At 37.3% G+C, this 17437-nt stretch overlaps 1 protein-coding gene across 1 annotated transcript in view; it reads right to left on the bottom strand.

The window, feature by feature from the left end:
* Positions 1 to 17437, bottom strand: part of LOC122895519 (phospholipid-transporting ATPase ABCA3-like) — a 112273-nt gene that overhangs the window by 17313 nt on the left and 77523 nt on the right. The window contains exons 22-23 of the mRNA XM_044232960.1: positions 15286 to 15456; positions 12793 to 12971 (exon numbers count right to left, since the gene is read on the bottom strand). Of these exons, the coding sequence (XP_044088895.1) occupies positions 12793 to 12971; positions 15286 to 15456 (350 nt within the window). The remainder of the gene's footprint in view (positions 1 to 12792; positions 12972 to 15285; positions 15457 to 17437) is intronic.

The raw sequence follows: 17437 nt of genomic DNA, 5'->3' as shown, positions 1-17437 counted from the left end.
TTGTAATGGTTTTGCACCCATAAATATTTGTAAAAGGTGAAAGATGTATGCTATCTGAAGAGAAACCAGAGTATGCACCCATAAATATTTGTAAAATTTCAGAGATGGTAAAACTTAGATGATGAACTTTGAAATTAAAGAAATTCTGTCCCAAGAAAAAGGGTACTGATATACACAATATGATATATGTTGGTAAAATTACAAAAACTTATAGGAAAAGGAGGAAAAAAAACAAACAAACCCCAACATATTGCCATCCAAACAAGAAAAAAATAAGTTCTGAAGATACGAGTTGTAAGGTTACTGAGACTCTCAAAATCTGTGTAGGCCACCCTAAGCTAGGAGTCACCTTCACCACCTTTAATTTTATTAAAAATAAAAATAAAAATTTAAGGGGTGCCTGGGTAGCTCAGTGGGTTAAAGCCTCTGCCTTCGGCTCAGGTCATGATCTCAGGGTCCTGGGATCGAGCGCCACATCAGGCTCTCTGCTCAGCGGGGAGCCTGCTTCCTCCTCTCTCTCTGCCTGCCTCTCTGACTACTTGTAATCTCTATCAAATAAATAAATAAAATCTTAAAAAAATAAAAATAAAAATAAAATAAAAATTTAACTCAAAGTTGAAAATTCTCCAATTTTAAATATGACTAGAATTTTTTCTTTGTTTTTACCTACTCATAAAGAATGCCAAATGCTAACACAAGGTTAGGAATGGGTCAAGATATAATCTTCTTTAAAAGATTTTATTTATTTATTTTAGAGACAGAAAGAGAATAGGGGAAGGAGCAAAGAGAGAGGGGCAAGCAGACTGCACTGAGTGCAGAGGCCAATGTAGGCCACTATTCCATGACCCTGAGACCATGATCTGAGCCAAAATCTAGGTTAGACACTTAAGTAACTGACCCACCCAGAAGCCCCTAAAATATAATATTTATTGGTAAACATACATTGGAAAAAAAAACACCTATGGTATAAGGATTGAATCATGAGATAACCTGGGTAGTTATATCAGTTAAATATCTGTCTTTGGCTCAGGTCCTGGGATCAAGTCCCATATCAGTCTCCTTGCTCAGCAGGGAGCCTGCTTCTCTCTCTGCCTGCCACTCCCATTGTTTGTGCTCTTTCTCTGACAAATAAATAAATAAAATCTTTAAAACAAAAGAATTGGATCATGGGAGGTCTGTACTATGGAAACTATAAAACGTTGGTGAAAAAATTAAAGATGACACAAAAAAATGGAAAGACATTCCATGCTCATTAATCGGAAGAACAAATATTGTTAAACTGTCTATTGTACCAAGCAATCTACACATTTTTTAATGCAATTCCTATCAAATTACCAACAGATGTTTTTCAGAGAACTAGAACAAAAAATCCCAATATTTGTATGGAAACACAAAGACCCTGAATAGACAAAACAATCTTGAAAACGAAATAAGGGGCACCTGGGTGGCTCAGTCATTAAGTCTGCCTTTGGCTCAAGGTCATGATCCTAGGGTCCTGGGATTGAGCCCCGCATCAGGCTCCCTGCTTTGTAAAGAGCCTGCTTCTCCCTCTTGCACTCCCCCTGCTTGTGTTCTGTGTGTGTGTGTTTGTGTGTGTGTAATAAACAAAATCTTTTAAAAAAAAATGAAAATGAAAATGAAATGAAACAAGACTGGATATCAAAATCCCAGACTTCAAGTTGTATTACAAAGCTGCACTAATCAAAACAATACGATACTGGACCAAAAACAGAAACATAGATCAATAGAACATAATAAAAAACACAGAAATAAAGCCACCGTTATATGGTCAGTGAGTCTTCAACAAAGGAGGAAAAATCAACAAACGATGTAGGGAAAACTTTAGAGCAAACATGCAAAAGAATGAAACTGGACCACTTTCTTATGCCATACACAAAAATAAATATAAAATGGATTACAGATCTAAATGATCTAAATGTGAGACCTGAAACCACAAAATTCCTAGAAGAGAACATAGGCAATAATTTCTTTGACATTGCAACAGCAAGGTTTTCCAAGATACATCTCCTGAAACAAGGGAAATAAAATTGAAAATATTTAACTCTTGGGTCTAAATCAAAATAAAAAACTTCTGTACAGTGAAGGAAACAATCAACAAAACTAAAACGCAATCTGTGAAATGGGAGAAGATATTTGCAAATCACATATTCAATAAAGGATTAGAATCCAAAGTATACGAAGAATTTACACAACTCAACACCCCAAACCCAAATAATCCAATCCAAAATGAGCAAAAGTTGTGAACAGACATTTTTTGAAAGGAGACAGCCAGATGGCCAACAGACATGAAAAGATGCTCAACATCACTCATCATCAGAGAAATGCAAATCAAAACTACAATGAGATATCACCTCACACCTGTTAGGATGGCTAAAACTAACAACACAAGAAACAATGTGTATTGGTGAGGGTGTGGAGAAAAAGGAATCTTGATACACTGTTGGTAGGAATGGAAACTGGTGTGGCCACTCTGGAAATCAGTATGGAGATTCCTAAAAAGTTAAAAATAGAACTACACTATATCCAGCAATTTTACTACTCAGTATTATGACCCCAAAATGCATAAGACTAATTCAAAGGGACACATGCACCCCTATGTTTATAGCAGCATTATTACAATAGCCAAATTATGGAAACAGCCCAAGTATCCATTAGTAGACGATTAATGGATAAAGAAATGATATAGGACAGAGCTTGGGAAGAATCTGGAGTAGGAGGACCCTAAGCTTTCCTCATCTCGTGTTTATAACTAGATATCATCCACATCCAAGTAAATAAACAAGAGAACAACCTGAAGACTGACAGAACAAACTACATAGCTAAATATAGAGAAGAAGTTGCATCTGAAAGGTTAGGAATGTAAGAATGGTGGAGGGAGGCTGTCCATAGGAGGAAAGGAGCTCCCTCCCCCCACCCCCCCACCCCCCCACCCCGTAAAAACGGAAGGGAAAAAGTCCCTTTCACCAGGGAGCTTAAACAGGGAGGACTAATCCCCTGTAATATTTGGCTTTAAAAGCAAGAGGGGCTGAATGCCATGAGTTTTTAAAACTGGTGGGACTTGAAGCCTAAAACTTTAAAACTCTCAGCACTGGATAAGCCAGGAGGGCAAGTGATATAGCTGGTTTGCTGCCCTTAAAGAGACAGCAGTCTGCATGGAGAAGCAATATAAAAACAGCAGTTTACACAACACCAGGGACAAACAAGAGATATCTGTGCATACTGATTTCAGAGTGTGTTGGAGGACTTCTCTGAAAACAAGGGAGCTGGCACATTCCACTTTCCTCCCCGAGCCCCAGCATAAACACAAAGCTATTTGCAGGAGGTGGTGTTGAACAAACATTTGCTAACTAATGGGCTAGTACTGTACTAAGCCCATGATTTCTCCTGAGGACTCACTTACTTGGAGGCTGTTAGCCTTGGCGCTGGTCTCAGGGCAAATTTTGTTGGCACATGTGCTCCTACACAACTGTCTGGTACACAGTTGTGGCAGTGCACTGTGCACACCCAACTTGGGACTGAGCCATGCTCCCAGAGCCACCTTCATGCAGGAGACCCAGATGTGTCCAGCCATTGCTGGCTCAGCCTCACCCCCTCTGCTGCCATGGCCTACAGCCCTCATCTGCTGCAGTGCTACAGGGGATCTGGTATAGGACTAGTAGCCCAGCTAAAATTTTGCTAAAACCCCTGCCTCACTCTCGTAATCCCTGGCAGGCATGCCCCTTAGAGCTGGCCCTGCTTGGATCCCACTAATACCACAGAGAGTGAGCATAGCCCACAACAGGCAGTGAGTGCAGATAGCTGCACTGAAATGACTCAGAGACAACAGCAGGGCATAAGCAACACACAAAGAATACCCTCCTAAAGTGTCAGGTCCTGTTGAGCAGGACACTGCACTGCAAGGCAGTACAGGGCCTTTTTTTCCCTAAAGTCACCACTTTTAAGAGCAGAAGAAAGAGCTGACTGAGAAACTTATCCCAAATGGAAGAACAGGACAAGGCCATAGCCAGAGATCTAAAAGAAACAGATATAAGTAACATGCCTGATACAGAATTTAAAGCAGTGATCATAAGGATACTCATAGGACTTAAGAAAAGAATGAAAGATATGAGTGAGATCCTTAACACAGAGATAAGAAATAACATAAAATAGATAAAGGGCTCAGTAAACAAAATGATAAGCATGTTTGATGGAATGAAAGACAGGATGGAAGAAGCAGAGGAATGAATTAACAACCTAAAAGACAGAGTAACAGAAAGTAACCAAACTGAACCAGAGAGATAAAAGATTAATGCAAAATGAAAATAGACTTAGAGAAACTCAGTGACTCCATCAAATGTAATAACATTCATATAGCAGTTCCATAAGAAAAAGAGAGGAATGGGGGCAGAAAATTTATTTGAAGAAATAATAACTAAAAACATCCCTATCAGGGGAAGGAAACAGATATTTAGATGCAGGAGGCACAGAGAAGCAGACCCACATCAAGACATGCTATAATTAAATTGGCAAAATATAGTGAAAAGAAAAAAATTAGGAAGACAAAAGGAAATCATAACTTGTGAGGGAAAACCCACAAGGATAGCATGAGATTTTCAAGCAGAAACTTTGCAAGCCAAAAGAAAGTGACAAAATATATTCAAAGTGCTGACTGGGAAAAATCTGCAGCCAAGAATGGTTCTGTCCAGCAAAGCTATCATTCAGAATAGAAGGAAAGATATAGAGATTCCCAGACACAACAAAAACTAAAGGAGTTCATGCCTGCTAAATCATCCCTGCAAAAAATATTAAAGGGGACTTTAAAGAGAGGAAAGGAAAGACTGAAATTGACAGTATAAAGGTAGGAAACTCATTTTATTTAAGCAAATATATCCAAAATATTGTCATTTTAACACATTTAAATATTTTATATTCTTTTTGTCATATTAAAATAAGTCCTTAAGTAAGATTACACTCTAAAGGAAAACCATAGCAGAGGAATACTCATATATTCAGGAAAGAATGAATAGTACCAGAGACACTAAGTATCTACATAAATACAAACTCATTTTCCTGTTGGCTACTTTGAAATACATAATATATTATTTTTCATGGTTAATAACAATGGCATGTACAGATGTAAGACATATACCAACTTTAGCATTAAAAAAAACAAGGGATAGAAATGGACATTTACGGTTTCATATTTACTACATTTTACAATATTAACTCTAAAAACACTATGGAAAATTAACTATATATTTTGTAAAGCCTGCATTGACCACTAAAGATAAATATAAAAGTATTGCTAGAGTGAACTGAAAAATTAAAATGGAATTCCAACATATTCAATTAACCCAAGTTAAGGCAAAAATATGAAAAGAGTGAAACAAAAGACTGAAGGGACAAACAGAAGACAAATAACATATGTGGTAGATGGAAATACAAATTTATCAATAAAGGACCAAATGCTCAAATTGGAAAGTCAGAGATTATCCAAATGGATAAAAAGTTAGGACCCAATTACATGCTATTTGCATGGAGCCAGTTTAAATGTAAAGACATAGAATTTTGGGGGCGCCTGGGTGGCTCAGTGGGTTAAAGCCTCTGCCTTCAGCTCAGTTCATGTTCCCAGGGTCCTGGGATCGAGCCCTACCTCGGGCTCTCTGCTCAGCTGGGAGCCTGCTTCCTCCTCTCTCTCTGCCTGCCTCTCTGCCTACTTGTAATCTCTATCTGTCAAATAAATAAATAAAATCTTAAAAGAAAAAAAAAGACATAGAATTTTGAAATGTATGTAAGAAGATATTCAGGAGCACCTGGGTGGCTCAGTGGGTGAAAGCCTCTACCTTCGGCTTGAGTCATGATCCCAGGGTCCTGGGATCGAGCCCCAAATCAGGCTCTCTGCTCCGCGGAGAACCTGCTTCTTTCTCTCTCTCTCTGCCTGCCTCTCTGCCTACTTGTGATCTCTGTCAAATAAATAAATAAATAAATCTTAAAGGAAAAAAAAAAAAGATATTCACAAATGACACTACAGATAAAAGGCTGATACCCAAGATCTATAAAGAACTCCTCAAACTCAACACCCAATATACAGATAATCTAATCATGTCAAAAAATGGGCAGAAGACATGAACAGACACTTCTCCAAAGAAGATATACAAATGGCTAACGGACGCCTGGGTGGCTCAGTTGGTTGGACGACTGCCTTCGGCTCGGGTCATGACCCCGGAGTCCCGGGATCGAGTCCCGCATCGGGCTCCCAGCTCCACGGGGAGTCTGCTTCTCTCTCTGACCTTCTCCTCCCTCATGTTCTCTCTCACTGTCTCTCTCTCTCTCAAATAAATAAATAAAATCTTTGAAAAAAAACAGACAAATGAAAAAATGTTCATCATCACTAGCAGTCAGGGAAATTCAAATCAAAACCACACTGAGGGGTGCCTGGGTTAAAGTTGGGTATTGGGGTGCCTGGGTGGCTCAGTGGGTTTAAAGCCTCTGCCTTTGGCTCAGGTCTTGATCCCAGGGTCCTGGAATCAAGCCCCACCGCAGGCTCTCTGCTCAGCAGGGAGCCTGCTTCCCTTCCTCTCTCTCTAGGCCTGCCTCTCTGCCTACTTGTGATCTCTGTTAAATAAATAAATAAAATCTTAAAAAAAAAAATCAGAACAGATTGAGATACACCACATTACACCAGTTAGAATGGCCAAAAATCAGCAGGACAGGAAACAACATGTGTTAGAGAGGATGTGGAGAAAGGGCAACCCTCTTACACTGTTGGTGGGAATGCAAGTTGGTGCAGGCACTTTGGAAATTCCTCAAAAAATTAAAAATAGAGCTACCCTATGGCCCTGCAACTGCACTACTGGGTATTTACCCCAAAGATACAGCTGTAGTGAAAAGAAGGCCCATATGTATCCCAATGTTCATAGCAGCAATGGCTACAATCACCAAACTCTGGAAAGACCTAAGATGCCCTTCAAAAGATGAATGGATAAAGAAGATGTGGTCCGCATATATAATGGAATATTGTGGAGCCATCAGAAAGGATGAATACCCAACTTTTTTTTTTTTTTTTTTTTTTTTTTTAAGATTTTGTTTATTTGACAGACAGAGAGCTCAAGTAGGCAGAGTGGCAGGGAGGCCAGGGGGGCAGGGGAAGCAGGCTCCCTGCTGAGCAGAGAGTCCAATTTAGGGCTCCATCTCAGTACCCCAGGATCATGACCTGAGCTGAAGGCAGAGGCTTTAAACCCACTGAGCCACCCAGGCACCCCAATACCCAACTTTTGTATCAACATGGATGAGACTGGAGGAGATTATGCTGAGTGAAATAAGTCAAGCAGAGAGAGTCAATTATCATATGGTTTCACTTACTTGTAGAACATAAGGAATAAAATGGAGGACACTGGGAGAAGGAAAGGAAAAGTGAATTGGGGTAAATTGGAGGGAGAGATAAAAGAGGAGACTTGATTAGAAACAAACTGAGGGTTACAGAGATGAGGGAAGTTGGGGGATGAGTGAGCCTGGTCGTGTGTATTAAGGAGGGCACATATTGCATGGGGCACTGGGTGTGTTGCATAAACAATGAATCTTGAAACACTGAAAAAAATAAAATAAAATGGAGATTTAAAAAAAAAGAAAATAAATATATGTAAAATGACATACCATGAGAAACTGTACAAGAGTGAAGGTGCCCATTAATGTCACAGGAAATAGACATTAAGACAAAGAATATTATCAGAGACATATGTCATTACCCGTGATACTCCATAATTCAATTAATCAGAAAGACATATAATAATAAATGTTTATTGGCTTAATGATAGAGATTCAAATATATATTTTTAAAAATGACAGAACTGGGGTGCCTGGGTGTCTCAGTGGGTTAAAGCCTCTGCCTTCGGCTCAGGTCATGATCTCAGCCCCAAGTCGGGCTCCTTGCTCAGCGGAGGAGCAAGGAGCTCCTCTCTCTCTGCCTGCCTCTGCCCACTTGTGATTTTTCTCTCTCTGTCAAATAAATAAATAAATATTTAAAAAAAAAATAAAAATGACAGAACTAAAGGGAAAAATAAACCTATAACTAGGATTGGAGATTTTACACTCTTTTCTCAGCAATTGAAAGATAAATCTAACAAAAATATCAGTTAGAAACTAGGTGATGTAAGCAATCCTATCAACCATCATAACCTAATTGATATTTATAGAACATTATAACTAACAAATACAAAAGACACATTTATTTCACATACATATGGCATATCACCAAGATTGATTGCATGCTGAGCCATAGAGCAATTATGAATTAATTTAAAAGGATTGACTGTAGGGACGCCTGGGTGGCTCAGTTGGTTGGACGACTGCCTTTGGCTCAGGGCGTGATCCTGGAGTCCCGGGATCGAGTCCCACATCGGGCTCCCAGCTCCATGGGGAGTCTGCTTCGCTCTCTGACCTTCTCCTCGCTCATGCTCTCTCTCACTGTCTCTCTCTCTCGAATAAATAAATAAAAAATCTTTAAAAAAAAAAAATAAAATAAAATAAAATAAAAGGATTGACTGTAGAGTGTGTTTTTTTTACTATGAAGGAATTAAACTAGAAATCAGTAATAATTAATATATCTAGAAACTTCCTAAATATTTTGAAATTTACTTAACTTTTAAGTAATCCATAAATCAAAAAAAGAAATCATACAGGAAATTTTAAAAAATACTTAAACATTTGTCTCCAAACAAACAAAAGCCCAGGGCCAGACAGCTTCCCAGGGGAATTCTACCAAACATTTAAAGAAGAATTAATTCCTATTCTCCTGAAACTATTCCAAAAGATAGAAATGGAAGGAAAACTTCCCAACTCATTTTATGAGGCCAGCATCACCTTGATCCCCAAACCAGACAAGGATCCCATCAAAAAAGAGAATTACAGACCAATATCCTTGATGAACACAGATGCAAAAATTCTCACCAAAATACTAGCCATAGGATCCAACAGTACATTAAAAGCATTATTCACCATGGGATTTATTCCAGGGCTGCAAGTTTAGTTCAACATCCGCAAATCAATCAATGTAATACAATACATTAATAAAAGAAAGAACAAGAACCATATGATACTCTCAATAGATGCTGAAAAAGCATTTGACAAAGTACAGCATCCCTTCCTGATCAAACTCTTCAAAGTGTAGGGATAGAGGGCACATACCTCAATATTATCAAAGCCATCTATGAAAAACCCACCGCAAATATCATTCTCAATGGAGAAAAACTGAAAGCTACACGTCCTAGCCTCAGCAATCAGACAACAAAAAGAAATTAAAGGCATCCAAATCAGCAAAGAAGAAGTCAAACTATCACTCTTTGCAGATGATATGATACTATATGTGGAAAACCCACAAGACTCCACTCCAAAACTGCTAGAACATGTACAGGAATTCAGTAAAGTGTCAGGATATAAAATCAATGCACAGAAGTCAGTTGCATTTCTTTACACCAACAATAAGACAGAAGAAAGAGAAATTAAGGAGTCTATCTCATTTACAATTGCACCCAAAGCCATAAGATACCTAGGAATAAACCTAACCAAAGAGGCAAAGAATCTATACTCAGAAAACTATACTCATGAAAGAAATTGAGGAAGACTCAAAGAAATGGAAAAAGGTTCCATGCTTCTGGATTGGAAGAACAAATATTGTGAAAATGTCTATGCTACCTAAAGCAATCTACGCATTTAATACAATCCCTATCAAAATACCATCCATTTTTTTCAAAGAAATGGAACAAATAATCCTAAAATTTATATGGAACCAGAAAAGACCTCGAATAGCCAAAGCAATATTGAAAAACAAAACCAAAAACAATTCCAGACTTCAAGCTCTATTACAAAGCTGTCATCATCAAGACAGTGTGGTACTGGCACAAAAACACATAGAACAATGGAACATAATAGAGAGCCCAGAAATGGGCCCTCAACTCTATGGTCAACTAATCTTCGACAAAGCAGGAAAGAATGTCCAATGTCTAAATGACAGCCTCTTCAACAAATGGTGTTGGGAAAATTGGACAGCCACATGAAGAAAAATGAAACTGGACCATTTCCTTACACCCACACAAAAAAAGACTCAAAATGGATGAAGGACCTCAATGTGAGAAAGGAATCCATCAAAATCCTTGAGGAAAATGCAGGCAGCAACCTCTTCGACCTCAGCCACAGCAACTTCTTCCTAGGAACATTGCCAAAGGCAAGAGGTGCAAGGGCAAAAATGAACTATTGGGACTTCATCAAGATCAAAAGCTTTTGCACAGCAAAGCAAACAGTTAACAAAACCAAAAGACAACTGACAGAATGGGAGAGGATATTTGCAAACGACATATCAGATAAAGGGCTAGTATCCAAAATCTATAAAGAGCTATTCGAACTCAACTCCCAAAGAACAAATAATCCAATCAAGAAACAGGCAGAGGACATGAACAGACATTTCTGCAAAGAAGACATCCAGATGGCCAACAGAAACATGAAAAAGTGCTCCACATCACTCGGCATCAGGGAAATACAAATCAAAACCACAATGAGATACCACCTCATGCCAGTCAGGATGGCTAAAATTAACAAGTCAGGAAATGACAGATGCTGGTGAGAATGCAGAGAAAGGGAAACTCTCCTACACTGTTGGTGGGAATGTAAGCTGGTGCAGCCACTCTGGAAAACAGCATGGATGTTCCTCAAAAAGTTGAAATTAGAGCTACCCTATGACCCAGGAATTGAACTATTGGGTATTTACCCTAAAGATACAAATGTAGTGATCTGAAGGGGCACGTGCAGCCAAATGTTTATAGCAGCAATGTTCACAATAGCCAAACTATGGAAGGAACCTAGATGTCCATCAACAGATGAATGGATAAAGAAGAAGTGGTATATATATACAATGGAATACTATGCAGCCATCAAAAGAAATGAAATCTTGCCATTTGTGATGACGTGGATGGAACTAGAGGGTATTATGCTTAGTGAAATAAGTCAATCAGAGAAAGACAACTATCATATGATCTCCTTGATATCAGGAAGCAGAGATGCAATGTGGGGGGTTTGGGGGATAGGAAAAGAATAAATGAAACAAGATAGGATTGGGAGGGAGACAAACCATAAGATACTCTTAATCTCACAAAACAAACTGAGGGTTGCCGGGGGGTCAGGGGGTCAGGAGGGGTTCAGGAGAGGGTGATGGGATTATGGACATTGGGGAAGGTATGTGCTATGGTGAGTGCTGTGAAGTGTGTAAACCTGGCAATTCACAGACCTGTACCCCTGGGGCTAAAAATACATCATACATTTATAAAAAAATAAAAAAATTTAAATTTAAAAATACTTAAACATTTGAATGATAATGAAAATAGAAGTAATCAAATTTTTTTTCAGGATAGAGTTAGAGGACTGTTTGCAGGGAAATGTTTTGCTTTAAATGTTTATGTTATTACAGAAGAAAGACCTAAAACCTGTAGTTTCATTCTTCTCATAAAGAAGGTAGGAAGAAGTAACCCAAAAGCAAGCAGCAGGAAGAAAAAATTTTAAATAAAGCCCAAAAATATCAATGAAAGAGAAAGCAATCAAAAATAAAGAAAATTAATAAAGACAAAATTTGGTTCTTTGAAATAATCAATAAAAACAAATGCAGTTTATAAGTAAAACTTATAAAGCTAAACCTCAGTGGATTTTGATGAGGGAGCAGAAGGCTGGCTGAGTGACAAAGCAAAAGCTGGCATCTTGCACCCCCTCTCCACCTGCTCCCCAAGGTAATATGTGTAACAATCCTCAGGCTCCCCTGACCGCCATAAAGGAGAAACAAATAGTTGATTTGCAGAGATCACAATCCTGCAAGATAGGAATCTCCCACCTATCTTGATGTTAATGGCTTGCCAAAAGACAACATTGATCCCGGCACCTTGTAGGTCCTCTTTAGCATATGAAAGCTCTGTTGAAACCTCCCTTTCCCTCACCTTCTCCCAACCGCAGGGTACTTAGCCTGCCCTCCCTCACAGCCCGGGGCAGCAGCATCTCCACCTGCCCAAGGGTCCTGTCCCCTTTAATAAACCACCATTTTGCACCAAAGATGTTTCAAGAATTCTTTCTTGGTCATCGGCTCCGGACCTCACCCTACCAAACCTCACTTATGTTCTAGAACTTCATCAGATTTTATTTAAGAAAATGTTTCTGGGGCACCTGTGTGGCTCAGTCAGTTAAGCAGCCACTTTTGGTTTCAGCTCAGGTCAGGATCTCAGACTACTAGGACCAAGCCAGCCTCCTGCTGGTCTCTGCACTCTGAGCTCAGCAGGGAGTGTGCTTCAGGATTCTCTCTCTGCCCCCACATCCCCAACTCACACGCACTCTTTCTCAAACAAATAAATTTTTTAAAAAAGAATATATTTCTGTGAACACTGATTTTTCTTTTATCAGTAACTGAGATAGTCATGTATAGATATACATGATTTTTAGGTCTAATGTTCCAGTTGCTTGCAGTCTTTCTTTCTTTCTTTCTTTCTTTCTTTCTTTCTTTCTTTTTTTAAGATTTATTTATTTGAGAGACAGTGAGCAAGACAGATGTGAGTACAAGCCAGGGAGAGGCAAAGGGAGAGGGAGAAACAGACTCTCCACTAGCAGGAAGCCCGATGTGGGGCTTGAACCAGGGCTCTGAGATCATGACCTGAGCCAAAGGCAGAGGCTTAACCAACTGGGCCACCCAAGCACCCTCCCCCCCACCTTTTTTTTTTTTTTTTTAAAGATTCTGCTTGGAGTTAAGGCTCATGCATAATTACTCACCTTCCTGAATGTCTTATAGATACCAAAGTAAATATATTGATTGAAAAATGTTCTTATCTTCCACATAGTAGTGTCCAAAAAGAAAATGAAAAGAAGGCAAATATAGCCTGTGATACTCATTATAATCATGTACTTTCCAATCATTTTCTCTTCCAAAGAATAAATGTTCTTTGCAGTTCCTGAAAATGGCGGCAGGGGGGTATATTGAAAGAGAGCGATCTTAATACACCATAAACAAGGACTAAAAAACAATAAAGAAGAAATAAAAGATGGAATGAAGTATTAGGCTAATTGGGACAAGTAAACTATTTGGAGTATGAAAAGTGGTTATCCTACTACCCAAATGACTTTTCAACAATGAATTTTGAAGGTTAATTTCATGAATATAATATATAATAATCAAGTAAGCATATATTAATATATTTACTGATATGGTTATTATTGGATGCTATAAAAAATAAGCCCCAAATCCTTTCAGACATCTGAAATCTTAAGTTAATAATTAGAAGAAAGTATTAAAGCACAAATACTCATATAAAAGATAACACTTTGCTTTAAAAGGTAAAAATGACCATTAGTGATATTCTTCAGCTTTGAGAAGAAAGTTGAATAAAAGACATAGAATTTCTGTTACAAGAAAACTATATACTTGAATTTCTATGAAAAAAATACATGAATGGATAACAGGTAACAAAAAGATGCTCAACATCGCTGGTAACATTAGAGAGATGCAAATTGAAACAATAATGTGATACAACTTCATACCTATTATAGAAAGGCTATATAATTTTTTTTTTACTTAATAAGTTTTTAAATCCCTCTATTAACATTTTGGAATACGTCATTTTTTTTTCCATTTATTTATTTTCAGAAAAACAGTGTTCATTATTTTTTCACCACACCCAGTGCTCCATGCAAATATATAATTTTTTAAAAATGGAAAAATAACAATTGTTGGAGAGGATATAGAGAAACTGGAACACTTCTACATTGTGCAAAATATTCCCTGCTCCTATGGAGACTCAATAATATCTAACTTTCCATGTCACTATATTTTACCTGAAATATTTCTCTTCCATTTCTTTCTACCTCACTTCATCCCCTAAAATTTGTTATCATACAATTTATAGTTCTGAACACTGAGCTTCCCTCTGAGGTCACTGACTACAGTTCTCGGTAAGATCTGGCTTACTAAGTATTCCTTCTCACTCTGCCCACTCTCACCAAAGTAAGGTATTTTCAAAATTACCTACCATGAGGATTTCTAAAGTTAACATGAATGTTTACCCTTTTCAAAAAATCTGCAGTACTGTTTGTCTTTCTCTTACTTTTCTGTTTTTTTTTTCTTTGCTGTACTTTTTCTTTACTGTACATCTCTTTATCACCCAAATTATCACATCCTGAACTTTACCTATTTATCTAAAATGACAACAACAATAAAAAAAACAAAAAAAAACCTGATAAACAATTGAATTCCTCTACATGCAGATACTATATTAAACACTGGAGAATGGATTTCATCCATTCCTTCAAATAAGTTGTGGGCAGGTAAGTGTGGGTGATTATGAGTGGTGAAGGTGGTAGAAAATAGGAAAAGTAAATATAATACAAATTCTTCCCCTAGAGGTTCTTTTCCAAAGATGAAATGCATTATGCAATGAGGGAATATAAACAGTGAATCCCAGTTCTGGACCATAAAAGCTGAGTGGCAGAGGGCACAGTCCTCTTCCTTGAAATGAGTGTAAAAACTGAGAACTTGAAGTTGTGGCAATTCAAAATAATGTATGTAGTTACTAGATGGTTGATTATTACTAGCTCTTTTTATATCTGATGGCTACTTTAAACTTACCTTGGCTTTGCTTTTGAGGTTTTATTATATTTCCAAAGGTTTCCCCCTAGTCTTGCAAAATGACCTATGTATTGAACATGTGTCCTGACTCCCTCCTTTGAAATAAGGTCTGATTCCCCACATGTCTCATGGGTTAAGCCTGAGACTAATTTCTTAGACTTAGGGATGCCAAGAATACTGTGAAGATTAATAAAGGGAAGCTTCTCTAAAGTGGAGTGAGGAGGCCAGCAGGGGGAATTCTCACACCCTAAGACTTGTTCATGACAAGAAGAATTGTCAATTATAGATCCAAAAGAAGACTCTTCAATAGAAAAGAATCATCCATGACAGTACCCAACAACAAAAATGTACACTGTATCTCCTATGAGAAACTGACTACTCCTGCAACTCAGCCAACTAGAAAGTCCTCACCCTAAACTCTTGCTTCTCTCCAATGGACTTTTTTTTTTCTTTTTCCAAGTGTCTGTCCCAGCTTCCTCGCTCCTCCTGAATAATACTCCTCTCTAAAACAATGCTTGTGAGACTTGCCTATGATTTGCTCTAACTTGCTTGTCCTGTATTGCAATTCTGTGCCATTCCCCAGTTAACCCATTTTTGCTGGAAAAATTACTGGCAATTTTATGTTTAAGGTTAATAATACTTACTTTCTTTACTACAATTAAGGTAGATAGGAGGCTTATTTCCAGAGCACCATTTCTTTATCAGGTGGAAAGTAAAATAGTCACTGATACACTTCGCAAGGTTGTAATTGGGAAAGAACAGTAATGAATTAAGTATGAAGGTTCTGGTGGATTTTGACATCTTATGTTGAACTTCTAAAAAAGATGATAAGATTAGATTTCATTATAGGAAATTAACTTTCTCCAGGACAACAAATCCACCAAGGATGGTCAAAGCAAGCTCAGGGAATTTAAAAAAAAGACAGATTATTATATTTGAAGAACACTAATTACTTCCCAATAAGTTGTTCCAATTGACACCCAGTGACACATTTTGTGTTGATACTGCAGAGTTCTGAAAACTCTCTTTGGTGAAGTGGGTGTCCATGTGATAAGACTTCCCGACACCTGATATGGATAGGAAACCACTACTATTTTTTATATCTAATCCTAATCGATCAAGAAAGGCAATAAAGTAGAAGTTGGAGATAAACCCTATAATTCAATAGTAGGGAGCAATTAGGGAAATTATGACATGTTTGAGAGTAGAAAAATCTTCAAGGAACCAGCTGATAGATAATTACTGTCTGTCTCAAGAATGTATTTTTTTAATTTTTTAATTAACATATATTATATTATTAGCCCCAGGGGTAGAGGTCTGTGAGTCACCAGGTTTACACTTCACAGCACTCACCATAGCACATACGTTCCCCAATGTCCATAACCCAACCAACCTCTCCCTTTTTCCCCTCCCCACCGACAAACCTCAGTTTGTTTTGTGAGACTAAGAGTCTCTTATGGCTTGTCTTCTTCCCAATCCCATCTTGTTTCATTTATTCCTTTCCTAACCCCTAAGCACCCCCACGTTGCCTCTCCCTCATATCAGGGAGATCATGTGATAATTGTTCAAGAATGTATTTAATATGAACAATTATTAGAGACTAAATTCCTGATAATATAAACATGCTTAATTTATGAATTGACATTATGGAATCCTGATCATGAATTCAGTATTTTTTTTTATTTTTATTTTTATTTTTTTATGAATTCAGTATTTACAAAGAAGATAAAATCTAGTCTAAACAGAAATTTCATATAAGACACTTTGGGCAAAGAGAGATGGCCAAGAGCAAAACTTAAGTGTCCAACCCATGGTGACTGTGTCTAGTGTCAAGTAATTGATCCAGATTGAAAATTCCAGGATATTAGCCAATTAAACAGATACTAAAAATGGCACAATATATACCAGCACTATCTTTTTATGAATACGGAATAGCTCTATAGCTGTACCAATACACACAACTGGCAACTGAGCACTTGAAATGTGCCCATTGTAGCCGTGGAACTAAATTTTAATTGTATTTAATTTCACAAAAAATATAAAATATAACATATACACCTAAAATGGAGAGGAGAAAAGAATGGGTTCAAACTTACATGACCATCGACTTAATATAGACTGCTATATGCAGGACTTGTCATATACAAACGTAATGGTAACCACAAGACGAAAACCACAAATAAATTTGTAAACAATGAAGAAAAGAACTCTAAATATATCACTAAAGAAAATAAACAAAACATGAAAGACAAGAAAAGATCAGGGGAAAACTTCAGAAACAACCACACAGCATGTAATAAAATGGCAATGAATACATATCTTTCAGTAATTAGTTTCAATGTAAATGGGCTAAATGCTCCAATCAAAAGACATAGGGTGACGGAATAGATAAAAAAAACAATACTCATCTATATGGTGTCACTTCTATCCATTGAGTTCTTAATTTAAATTATTGTTAAATCTTAACATTTCTCAGGATTCTTTTTGGATCTTTTCCAAATCTACTTGTTCTGTGTATGTGTGTGTGTGTGTGTGTGTGTATAATACATATATAAAACATACATGTACATATATAGCATATGCATAAATATATATTTCTATTATTTATTATATATTCCATGATATATGTTATATATATACTATATAAATATATTCCTGAGACACTCTTTTACAATTTATGAAATACACACATTATACATATTAATAATTTAAACATATATTGTATGCATATATAACATATATGATACATGTTCTATTATTTTTTATATGTTCTATCATTTATATTCTATTATTTGC

This window comes from Neovison vison, chromosome 14, assembly GCF_020171115.1.
Source record: "Neovison vison isolate M4711 chromosome 14, ASM_NN_V1, whole genome shotgun sequence".
Taxonomy (NCBI): domain Eukaryota; kingdom Metazoa; phylum Chordata; class Mammalia; order Carnivora; family Mustelidae; genus Neogale; species Neogale vison.
The sequence above is the reverse complement of the archived record's forward strand: the minus strand, read 5'-3'. Positions and strand labels throughout refer to the sequence as shown.